This window comes from Anoplopoma fimbria, chromosome 15 (assembly GCF_027596085.1).
Source record: "Anoplopoma fimbria isolate UVic2021 breed Golden Eagle Sablefish chromosome 15, Afim_UVic_2022, whole genome shotgun sequence".
Taxonomy (NCBI): domain Eukaryota; kingdom Metazoa; phylum Chordata; class Actinopteri; order Perciformes; family Anoplopomatidae; genus Anoplopoma; species Anoplopoma fimbria.
Window position 1 is genome coordinate 3958865 of NC_072463.1, and position 13531 is coordinate 3972395.

General features: G+C 41.4%; 1 protein-coding gene across 1 annotated transcript in view; it reads right to left on the bottom strand.

The window, feature by feature from the left end:
* atrn (attractin) overlaps positions 1 to 13531 on the bottom strand; it is a 133021-nt gene that overhangs the window by 4013 nt on the left and 115477 nt on the right. Inside the window, 1 exon segment of the mRNA XM_054613316.1 lies at positions 1182 to 1296. Within this exon segment, the coding sequence (XP_054469291.1) occupies positions 1182 to 1296 (115 nt within the window).

Here is a 13531-nt window from a genome sequence, read left to right on the forward strand (position 1 = left end):
GCACTCTCTATAATAAATGCAAGGTTTTGACAAGGAGACCCTTGCAAAGGGCTACAACATTAAGTACAAACCCAGGCTCCACATTGATATTTTAATGGTGCATATTTCATAAATGCAATTAATCCAATTGCCAAAAAGGTCTTGAGCCCAGTGGCCCACTTTGCCTGGTTTATAGACCAGTTATGACAAAGTTTTCTACATATTGTTTTGTTAATGTTTTGGCCTTTTGAGTTTATTTTTTGTCATTTTTTTGTCCTGAATAGTTCTGAAAACACTTCCCTCACATTGTAACAGGGATGAGAAGAGTAAAGCTTCTCCAAACCCAGGACGACGTCTCTGCTCACAAGTTCAGGCGCTGAGCCAACTTCCTGTCATCTTCAACTCTCTCTGGGATCCGTCATTGTTAATGCCCAAATATGTGATGACACAATACAGGTGTTAATTTGTATTTACGTTTCTGCTACCGGAGGACTTCACGAGCAGAGGGAGTTGATCGATGGAGTGCCGCCGCAACGCAGAAACGACTGTTCACCTGGTAAAGAGGTGGCAGTTATAAAGCCTCACTTTGATTTATATTTATAGTCGTTTGTCTGACAGCAGAAAGCGATAAATACACGATGTGAGAGAACTGAACTGTGTGTTCAGATTTGTTAAAGGGGTGAAATGTGTTCGATCTGGCAAAAAGAAAAAATACCTAACATTATTAAAAGAGTATGAAGTTGTGACAGTTCTGACATGTAGCGATATCTACTGAAAGGAGCATGCTAACCAGCTAGCCTGAGCTATAACGGGTTGCACCTTTAACCAGAGGAAAACACATTTAACTAGCTGAGAGTCAGGAGAGTTCTAAGGCTGTTACACATTATGTTGTTGTTCAGAAGGAATAAAAGGTTCATCTTTGCTGCTGTTTGGGTGTTTCTATGTGTGCTGCAAAGTTTGGCAAAACAACCTGAAATCTCTTTAATCACTTTATTGTGGAAATGGTTTAGCAACCTGAAGGAAGGATAATACGAAAAAGAAAAGGGAGTGAAACCAAACAAAGCATGAAAGAGCTTCATAAGACGGAGGAGAGGAAAGTGGCTCAAGGAGAGGCGGAGTAAAAAAGGTGAACAACAATCCAACAAAGACGGATGACGTGAGGAACGAAAACAAGCGGAAAGGATTCAGCGGCTTCGTCTTACCAGACTGTCCTGGAGGAGGGATGCCGCCGGTGCCCCTGGGTAACCGCACGAAGATGGAGAGCACGGCCGCTTTGTTGCCAAAGCAAGGCTCTAGGGCGATGGGCTTTGGGACGGACTGCGGAAAGAGAGAAAGAAACAGGAGGAGATAAATAAATAAATAAATAAATTACACATCACAAATCCTGGAGGAACAAACGCCATTTTTCCAAAGACGCGGATATAACGGAGGCTTTGCTGTTACTGTTTGTGTCAGCAACATGAACAGCTACCACAAAAAAGGAAATAACTTTAGATACACGGACTGATCCGTGGGCACAAATTGGACCCCCCCCTCCCCTTTCCCCTTTCCAAATTCGCCCACTGTGCACAAATTCATGACCATGGCGCCCGTGTGCAGTGCAGGGCCTCGGCTGGATATCAAGTGGCGGCCCTGGGAGCGTAGATTTTGTTTTGTGTCGGCGGTGCACTCCTGTCGCTTCCTCACACACCTGACTCAATACCTCCTGTTTATCACTAACTCATCCATATGTGGGGATGAGTCTCCCGCGCCTGTAAACACTGTCCGGATCTGCCAACGCTCGCCCCTCGTACAATATTCATGGCTTTACCTCGAACGGAGGATGAGGATATGGAGTACACCACCTCGACCGCATACAGATAGCTTCCTATTACTTTCTCTCCATCTTTCTTTCTCTCTCTCTCTCTCTCTGTGTGTTTCGAATTCCTGAGCCGGACAGGAAACTGGGCCATGGCATGGTTTCACACACTCCTGACACTGCCTCTCAATGTGTGCGCACACACACACTGCCTCACAATGTGTGCACACACACACACACACACACACACACACACACACACACACACACACACACACACACACACACACACACACACACACACACACACACACACACACACACACATCTCCGAAACACAAGTTCAATCCCTTCCCACGCCGGTCTTTATACTCTAGAGAGTTGAGCTTAACGCCCCAAGTGGCATTGCCGCAGGAGTGTGACGCACACATTCTTCACACTGCAACTGTATACACACACACACACACACACACAAAACACTTTTCTCCTTTTCACACACAGATTCATCACAGCTGATCTGTCTCTCTTACACACACACACACACACACACACACACACACACACACACACACACACACACACACACACACACACACACACACACACACACACACACACACACACACACACACACACACACAGAGTGTAAGTGTACACATGGTGAGAGGGGCAGTAATGATATTCGGGCTCTGACCCATTTTCCACAATTATTCTATGCTTCGTCTCTCGGAGGCTTACCTTTCATACCGGCAGGGTACACAGGCTGTCACACAGGTAGCTAGGGAAGTGACACAAAGACCTGGATGCCTCTGTGTGTGTGTGTGTGTGTGTGTGTGTGTGTGTGTGTGTGTGTGTGTGTGTGTGTGTGTGTGTGTATTCAGTGAAGATGATGTTGTAACCGAGGGGGATTCTGTATTTGTTTATACTGCTACAGATGTGTGTTTATAGCACCCATGTTTTCACTGTGTTCAAGTACGCTGACAGTGAAGGGCATTTCATCCTCTGTTATTTTCGCTGTTTGTGTGTTGGTGGATAAAACCCCCTTTCAGACATGCTTTTCACCCAGTAGATGCGCTGGTAATGTCCGGCTAATGTATGAATAAGCCCTCAAATGAGTTTTTTTTGTAAAAGCCACGACTGCAATCTTACATTTTTAGCATTTCAATGACGCTTCATGTGTTATAGAAATGTTCAGCTGTGCTTCTAAGGCTGGAATTATGGTTCTCAGATAATACAAAAGTGTCTCTGTGGGTCTACTCAGAGAAGGGTGTTATGGGTAAGTGTAGGGTGCGATAACAAGGAAGAAAATAATGTGTAACCCAGTTGTGTGCAACAAGCGGGAGTGTAAAATGATGTTTGACTGCAGGGAAAATTATGTTTTTGAAAGGCTCAACGCTAACAGATGGAAGGGGAATATTTCAGGGCTTATCAAAGTGAGGATTGGGGCCAAAGTTGTTAATAAGGAAATAATTTTAGTTTATAAAGAAGTAAATAAATCATATATAACTGTGTTTATGCCATCTTATTTTTGTGAGGAAAAAAAAAACCTTTAAAAAATTATGAATCCCTAATTATAATAATAATATAATCTTTTTTTGTATATTCTAAGAACAGTGGGCAGAGTGACACTCGTAAGAGACGAGTAAGTTTGGCACGAGTGAGATAAGAAAAAAGTGGAGATGCAGAAAAAGGCATTTAAAATAAGGGAACTTGGGATCTTAGGACCATTTCGCATCTTAACGATGCAATAAATACATTATGATTGGTGTTTGCTTTTGGCCCGTAGCCCAAGTTTAAGTTTTGGCCCTGCAAGATAAAAAGGTGGAGCGTCTGTGCATTACATAAAATCATTTTGGAAATTATTACATCTTTTATCAAAAATGTTTGAGGTTCGGGCTCTTGAATAATTGGAAATGCCTGAATCACACGAGTCTGAAACAATCCTTTGCAACCAAAAAATGGAATATAATTCTACAAATATTATAATATTAATGATATTAGTGGAGCCTGGTCTTTATCTGCACCTGTGCAGAAATACACGGTTTAACCAGAATAAATAGACATGCAAAAAACATTGTTTTTGCAGAACTCTCATGTAAGATTAGTCTGACATGTGTGTTTTTATCTGTTTCTTTTCCTCCTGCACACAAGAGGGGAAGAAAAAAAAGGAAAAGATGCAAAAGAAACCAAGGAAACCCCAATGATTATCCGTTTGCCTACAATTTTTTTCTCAATTGAATTAATGCCAAGTTTTTACAGTTGGAACACCGAGCATGTGACATACAGCATGTGAGTAATTAAGAATATAGAGTAGAGAGTATGTATATAACGTGTTATCATTGCCAAGTCTGCTACGTTGTCAGACTAATACAACATGAGCAGAATTTTATATTCTGTCAGATAAGTGACTAAATGGATGAAAGCATTTATCATCAGGGATAATTGGAAATGTCATTTTTGAAAAAGCTAGTTAGAGAAAATGATGTAAAGAATACATATTTGTCATTACTTTAACAGATAATGAAGCCAGCAAATTTACAAATGTCCCTTCTGAAAGGGGCTTACAGTCTATATGTGCGATTTCAATATGGCTGACAGTCTGAATGTTTGTATATTTATGCAGCTGAGAACTATCGTCATGTAACTTTGGAAACTGAAGGTTATTAGGAGGTTTGTTAGTGTGTGTTTGCTTTGCATGCATGCCTCTGAGCTTGCAGCAATTTTCCTAGTTGTGTATTTTCTGCTCTCACACACATGCAGCGTTACCGCCACTCCCCTCCCGAAAAAAACCCAAGAAAAACAGAGGGGGAATAGTTCAGATGCAGACAAATGGGCTCTCAGAGGGGCCGACCCGCCTGCTGCTGGAAACACTGCAGTCAAACCAGCAGCAGAAAATAACAAATACCCAGACACATGTTTGGATACCAGAGTTAACCACAGCACCTCGACTCGGACACGCTGGGTTTCTGACAATACGGTGATTTGACTCTGAGAATGGAGCATGATTAATGTAAGCAAACAAAGACAAGGGGTCGCCGCTTTGTTTTATATCCTCTCCATCTTCAACTCCCTCCTCGTTAATCCGTCTCTCTCTTGTCAACTCAGGTTTATTTTAAGAAGCCAAAATGAAGACAAGTTTGTCCCAAAGGGCTTGACAATCTGTACAGCTCATAACATAAAGACTCAGACAAGGAACAACAGAGCTCCTTCTATTTTATGTTTTCAATTAAAGAAATTCTGAAATCATTAACTTATTGCTTCCACGCATAGCCTTTTTGAGGTTTCATTTGTAGCATTACAAACATCAACATTAATTCAAAAAGGCTTTTTAATGACATTTAATATGCCCAGAACATAATATTAATAATAATTGGCATAAACAAACAAGACAGAGAATTGCAGAGAAGATTGGCAGCCCTCTAGCAACCAGCCATTACACACACTGCTGTATATATATCTCCTTAGCGAAGTAAAAAGCAAAAAACAAATAAAGAATGATAACACCAAGAACCGGCAAGGACGAGTCGGGACGGACGGGTTCTTTGAAAAAAAGTTTGAATTATGAGAAACACCAGAGCCCACAACACCGCTGCTGTGAGGGAGAACCTACGAATCACCTTACTTCTGCTCAATTAAACAGCATGAAGGTATCAAAGGTAATTTGACGGTGACATTCGTAAATGCTGCACATGACATTTTAATCTCATCTTGATCTAATCTGTGTCTTAAAATGAACTGCTTGAATGAACCAAAAGGTCTCAACAACGGGACACAAAGATGTTTACAACCATTCAAAGACTTAATCTGACTGAGCCGACAGTCCACTGATAAAGCTCTTGCAGTTCTTGGAATTTTTGGGCCAAATCACAAGTGGGCACCCTTTAGTCTATGAGAAAATGACTCTACTTCTCTCTTGGTTTATTCCCTCAGTAAACACTGTAAACATGAGTTTATGGTCTCAATCTCTAGTTTCAAGTCTTCTTCAATACAGCGTGATGTTCATTTAGTAAATGATGCTCCATTTAGAGTCAAACAGACCATAAAGCAGAGTATGATTTAGGGCGGGTTTATTGGGATTGACAGAGCCCTATACAGCGTCACTCCTCTGCATTCCAAATATGGTGACTTCTGTTCACCGACTGCAAAAAGTCAAGATGGCGACGGCCGTAATCAAAGACATTGGCGGCCAAATTGCAAAACTCAAGGCTTCATAACGGCAGTCCACAAACCAATGGGTGACGTCACGATGACTACGTACACTTCTTATTTACGGTCTATGGTTTTGATCACTGGGGCCGACAAACAAACCTTGATCAGCTACTATTTTAGGAATACAACAGGAGAGCAACTGGTTTTACTGTTAATGCACCAAAACAAGTGTTAAACTGAGTGTGTCTCAGTTTAAGCTTAAGTTTAAACTTGTGTTTTACGAATTGAACCCAACACAAGAAAGGTGGACTCTGCCACCAACGCAAGCTACCATATGGAAAGGCTATCACTGAATGCAAGTAGTACATTGAATGGCTATTGCTGAAAAAAAAAGGCAATCCATAACTCATATTTTTATAGAATTGAACTATGTATCTTCACCTTTTAGAGCCACAAACTAATTTTGTATTATATTCAAACTGCCAAGATTCAATTTTATGACAGTAAAGGCCACTGTGGTTTTTCAGGGCGATAAAACATTAATATCACTTACAGCTCCGTGTGATAAATGAGTGATGACGCAATAACCAGAAAAGACACTCACTAAAAGGATCATTTCTTTCCATTCTCAAACTCATGGTGCAAGAACTTCATTATATGCAGCTTACATGGACTGCTGAGGAATGTGAATAAAACTTCTGATAAACTATTAAAGTCCAGCGTTAATGGCGGCGCAATATCACACTTGGCTAATTTCGCTCCTCGATCTCTCGATACAAAGAAAGATGAAACAATTATTTTGGCCTTGCCAGGAGCGATCCAGCCGGGCCTGGTTCGCTCCGGGTCCACAGGCCTGTTTTTTGCCTCGGGGCAAAATGTATCTCTCATTCAGTGTGTTTACAAATTGGGAAAAAAAATGAGGGGCTGCCCGTCATAACCTGAACACATCTGTCCTCTATGTGTTCAAAATAAATAAATAAACAAAAGAAGACTGGCAGCTTTTAATTTCCCAGTTTAGGGCCGTCGTAAGTCTTGTCTGCCAAGTCCAATTTCCACTGCAGCAGCTGCAGGGTGCTCTCAGGTTCTCGCTTGTTTACGTGCTCGTCTCTCATTTTCTAACAGCAGCATCTCATATTCAAACCGGAGAGGGAACAGACGCACGTTTGGAATAGGAAGAGACTTGCTGTCAGACTGATGTGGGATGTGACATTGGGATTATTTGGGGGTTTTTCAACTCGCTTCGTGATCGTTCCAGTTGATTTTTATCGTCAGTGCCGACTATTGTAACCAACGTACAACCTCAATTTCAACCTGACAAGCCGGGTGCTTTGCTTCCCATTTCTGACACAAACAAAAGTGTGCCTTCAAAAAAATAACACAATTTATCTCCCTAAACACACACATACACTTTATTTTGTCCAGAGTGGAAAGTACGGGGTAAAAATAACAACAGAACACCTTGAAAAATTCAATTATCCGTTCTTTTAAACTCTTTTTAATTTTTCTTTTGATTTTTTTATTTTCTTCTTTGCCTAAGATGTTCCCCAAAGGTAGTGTCTTTTTCCTGTGGTCTTCTTCAGAGGCTGTGTGTTAATAACATCCCCCAGCAGATGCCTTTGTTTTATAACGTTGACGCCCCCTCCCCCCCCCCCCCCCCCCCCCCATCCTCCCCCAACCAGAACCACTCCGGAGAGTTATCTAGACCGGCCAGGCAGAGCGGCTAAAGGTTTTGTTAAATTACCTCCAGTAATTAGCCCAGCACGTAAGAATCGCTTCTGCTTCACAGCACACACACACACACACACACACACACACACACACACACACACACACACACACACACACACACACACACACACACACACACACACACACACACACACACACACACACACACACACACACACACACACACACGCTGATGTGGGCATACACTGCGGCTGCACGCTGCTCCGCTTTCATCCGCTGCATTCCACTCTACTCCAGCAGCAGCTGGGGACGAGTTTCCCCCCGCCAGCGACGAAAGCGAGTCAAACTCCCTGTTGCTATGACTCACCAGGTACAGCCACTTCCACTGAGCACACTTTGATGCGTTTTCAGTTGGCTTCTGTATGCAAAAGAAAATGTTTTCTGAGCCTGAGATAATGGCGCCATATTGGGACGCATTTAAGCTAAACACAGCAGAAGTAAATTCAGATGAACAAGATAAGTTTAAGTGAATATACCTCACTGAATTTGAATTTTGGTTCTCAATCTGAAACGAGGCGAGGAATTTTTGACATGAAATGCAAGTCAACGAATGGCCACCACCAGCATCTTCAATGGTTTACAACAACTGCTCGAACCGAACACTACTCAGCAGCAGATTCTGTGAGAAAAGGACTTAAAATACTTAAAATGTGTTAAAAAAAAAGCACCTTTTGTCTCAGTTCCAATAGAAACGCCTCCAGGTGATAGAGCAGTTGGTTGAGGTGAAAATGACTCGTGAAAAGTGAGCCAAACATTTCTGCTTTTCTAAAACAGTTCTTACAACACTATTCTTTCTTATGGAAGGTGCTATGAATAACATCACAGACTTATTAACTTCTGGATATAATTAAAACTTGGGATGTTAAAGGTATAATTGTGTCACACCTCTTCTCATCTTTACATCATATGTGGTAAATATTCAGAAAATCTACCGTTTTCTGTGTGCCATTCTATATTTATGAAACAAAAGTCTTTTCAACACTTATTTATCAGAAATCATCATAATTAAGCATTCCTCTGGTGTTTGACCCTTGACCTTACCTTTTCTTGCCTGTAACACTGCCGATCATTGAATTCAAGATTATCACACTGTTTCTTTAAAAAACAAAAAAAAAAAAACAGCCAAATGCTTTAAATTTAATACAATTTATAATGAGTGGAGGTAGACAGCGTGATGGGAGAGAACTGTGCACCACAATCATGTTATGATAAACCAGACTGTTTCCTCGCTACCCGCCCCTTTTTTTTTTTCTTGCGTCAAATGTCCAGGTTTTTCTCTCGTCCCACGGTATCTATAAATAAAAGCAGAGCAGAAGGCGTCAGAAAGGTAATCATCTGCCCGTGATGCCGGGGCCGCAAGCTCCATTTGGCAGAAGCCGAGTGAATATATCTCATCGGCGGAGCAAGTTTGGACTTCCCACCGAGGCTATAAACAACTTTAATGATCTTCAGCTCGCTGTGTGGCGCCGGGCCCCCCTGTATACTTAGATCGCGGGTCTTAATACACTACTGTAGCGTCCTGATAAAACAGCATGGAAACAAGGGGAGGAATCCGCCGCCGAGTCGCTCAATCTGAGCCCGGGAGGAGATAGGATAGCGGCGCGCTCACCGTTGGAGCTGGTGAAGGCAGAGAAAAGCTGAGGAGGTAGATCTAAATTGGATCTCTGCTTCTGGGATGCTCCCGCCCTGATGGAGAGGAGGAGAGCAGGCCGGGAAGAAAGGAAGAAAAGAAGAGTAGAGGTGGGTAGAAGAAAAGGTGAAGCAGAGACGGAGGAGGAGGTGGATGGCGCCTGATTTCCACAGCGAGTTGCATCTTTTCCTTACACACACACACACACATGCAGAAGTACACAAAAACACACAAACGGAACGGGCAGATAAGGCCGACAGAAAACCCCAGACGGCCGATAGCATCAGTGACGGGATGGTAAATTAGAGGAGGACAACACAGTAAAGTACGGATGTCAGAGAGGAGACGAGAGGGAGCAAGAGAAAAGATACAAAGAGAAGTAAAGAGAAAATAATAGAAAAAAGAAAAAAGAAAAGGAAGAGGATGATGGACAGAGAGAAAAGGAGGGAAGTGAAACTAATAGAAGGCAAACAAGGACACAGGATAATTAAATTTGACAAAACTAAACAAAGTGAATGGAAGAAACTATTGTACAGAGACGGAAACAAACGAGGTGTAGAGAACAAACAGGTGAGAAGAGGAAAAAAAGACAAAAAGAGATTATGAATTGGAAAGAAGATAAACAGAAACTAAGAAAAAAGGAGAAGGGGACAAAAATAAGAAAATAATGGAGAAAAGGGGTGAAACAGAAGAGAGGAGACAAGGGGAGGAATAGAGAGGAGAGCAGAAAGAAAGGAAAAGTAGACAAAGGAAAGAAGAAGAAAAATAACAGAAAAAGAGGAAAACAGAGAGTAAGAGAGGGGACACAAGTACAAGAAAATACTACAAGTGAAAGGAAAAAGAGAACTTTAAAAAAATAAACAGAAGACAACCCAGAAAAAAAGAGGAGAGAAGAGAGGACGCGATAAAAGACTAAAAGAAAAGGACAAAAATAAACCGCAAAGAACAGAGCAGAGCCAAGAAAAGAGATAGGACAAAAGAGAAGAAGGAAAGAGGACAGAAGAAGAGACAAGAATATTACAGAAAGGGACGAAGAAGAGACGAGAGGACGTAAGAGAAGTGACGAAGCGGGATGGTTTCTGTCGGAGCAGGGCTTTGATTGGCTGCTGATCTTCCTGAGGGGCCCTGCAGTCTTTGCTGTGAGAAACCTGGTGCTCCGGAGCCCCTTGAGATGCATGGCCCCTGTCAGAGCCGAGGGGGCCCCGAGCCACCCCGCTGGACCGGCCCTATAATTCTGCACTACATCTGCATTCAGAGGTCATTCATCACAAAGTGCACAGTCACAGGTATGCCTGCATGCGGCTGCAATTTCTATGACTATGACTCGGCACAATTTCTACTTTCTAAAACGTGCTCTGCTGCTGCGAAGTCTGTGCTCCATATCTGCGTTTAAATCTGCTCCAACCTTCTTCAAATCCCACCGGTGCGTCAAACTCTTCTCTTTAATGGAGTCTCCTAAGCCACCATCTCAGGCTCAGCTTGATCTTTACCTTTAAATCTAAGTAGTAAATCTACCCTTCTGCTAATTCAACGGGCCCGAGGTCTGCTTTGAATCTAGTCAACTGATTCTACATCTACTATAGCACCACTGTACTTAAACTATATATTTAAAAATCTATCTCGCTCATTTTTGCAATTAATTCTGCCCTTGGCTTTGTAAAAAAAAAAAAACGAGGTCAGCACATCCTGACAGCCAAAGAATTTGACATGGTATGAACTTCACACATCAAAGTCTGTTCACAGGTCTTGGAATGTAAAAAGAAGTAACTTGTGACTCCAGAGGAATATGTGTGAAGTCTGAGAAATTGCCTTGTCTCTGACCAGTGGTCGAGTTGCATTGTGGGAAATATAGGTGCCAGGTTTTGATAAGGAAAAGGAGTTTGTCCAGGATTTCTGTCCATCATGAGTCTGACTAGGGCCGGGGTTACACTTTCTTTTAAGTTTTTCAATGTGACTTTTGTCATCTGATCAGGCCAGGACGTATTAACTGTCAAGTCTGTACGCTTCGAGATCGGATCCGGCTCGCATTTGGGATCCGATCAGCCGGACCACATGCCAAGAAGTCTGTCTCGCATTGAGTTCTGATCTCAGTGAGGCTTTGGACAGATTGACAGTTTATCAAACGTAAGTCTACATCAGCTTCCTTTCCAAATGAGACTTTTTTTTTAGCAGTCAAAAAAAAAAAAAAGTTACGAAAACCCACCATTTCCTCATTTTGCTGCTTCAAAATAAAAGCTTTTAAATAACAAGATATCACCGAATGTCGAATGTGAATAATTTATAGGAACATGTGTCTATCACTGAATCAATGGAGTTGTTTTTAGCAGCTCCTTCTTCAATAAAACAAGAGTACTAGCAAATAGAACGCTGGACTGTTAATGAGAGTAATTTAAAGGACATAAAACGTGTTTATCCACTGTTTTACAGCCGCTCCTTTGACCACGAAATATATCAGATCACTATCTGATAAGGCAAGTCGCATTGAAGTGTGAACAAAAGGCGTAAAGACGAGTGCAACCGAGGCCAATGTTTTTGAAGTGCAAAGCTAGATCATTTTAAAAGGTGGGGGATTCAACAGAAGGCCTCAGTATAACTGATACATACATGCAACACAGTGTTACACTGGATTAAAGGGTCTATTTGTCCAAATCACACAATACAAACACATATCCTGGGTGGTATGTAATTGCCCAGGCATCTGATATCTTTGCCTCCACACTCTGATACATTGGAGGTGAAAGAAGTTTTGTTTGCAGTGCTCACAATCATTGAAAAAAATATACATTTTGAAAACTAAAGAGCAGCTGGCATTTTTATGGGAACTAGCTTTCTACCTGTGGCGGCAAATTACTGTGACGGATCGTGTTTACACTTAATCTCCTTTAGTGTTGGATACAAAGAAGTCTGTTTTTATCCAGATCATCACTGTTGATTAGAAGACCTTGCAGACTGTTCTTATCTCGCTCTATTCTTCTGACTGTGACTCCATTAATTCTATTGTTAGGAGACAGCAGGTGTTTCCTCGTTACAAGGAAGTGTGTCTTGTTTACAGCACTGTATAAATCTGATGGATCTGGTTTCCTCATCAGAAGATTCATAATATTTAAGCTGTACGACTTTTCTCTCTCTGCGGATAAAATGGAATTTATTCAGGTGAGACTGTTTTTCTTTATTCAAAAACTTCCTAAGAAAAAGTTCCCATTAAAAAATGTTCATCTGCACACACTGAGGTAGTGGCAGGACTTTCAGATAACGATATCTCCAAACCTCAGCATGACTAGATACCATTATTGGTAAGAAAATGTGTTTTAGAAGTATGGCAAATGACTTTTTCATAGAAATGTATTATCTCAAATCAAACAACAATAACAGCAACTAAAAGTAATGAATGCAAAATATTACACAAAGGATAAAATGTGACAAACATTGACATTTATTTGCTTTTTAGTTTGGGTTTCTGACTTTGGCATTCTTTAGCCAATAGGTTAACAAAAAAAAAAACTGCAATACACTCAAAAACTAAAAATGAGGGGTTATCTCTGGTCTCCCTGAAACCCGGTACCCTGGTGTAATACATTTTTTTAAGAGCGATGGTTTAAGTCTTTCACTCTGAATACTCCACTTCTGGTTAAATGGCTTTGTTCCAACAATCTGAACATCCATATTGACAGATTTCATTACCTTCGAGTGTTTCCAAAACACAGATGGTCTGTCGCACCAAAACAAGTCTGTTTTGTGGGATGAATCATGACTTTTCTAGTGTCCCCTAATGTTCTTAATTTTCATGCCAGCAAACCATTCCTGCGCGTGGGCGTTAAATAATAATTTCTCTTCAAAATGAAGAATATATCTCGATGTTGGCATGAAACTCTTATCTCAATTCTAAGTATAGTGTCTTAATCTACAATACTTTACTCTCATCTGCATGTGTTTAACTCCAGGGTTAACTGAATTCCTTCTCATTAGAATGCGCAGCCTACCCACAAAAAACTGGCTTTAACTGGTATAATGCACAGTGTTACTCATCAGCAGCCCACTTTCATCATCATCAGGCCTTCAAACGGTCCCAGCAAAATGTAGACCGCATTGACCCTCATTAGGTGTACTAGAACAGCACTACACTTCAAACTCTTCCTCCTCCTAAGTGAGCCTCCTTGGCTTGTTGAAAAAGTAATGGAATCACCTTTAAGAGTTCTGACGTAAAGCAGATGGTGTGAGGAACATCT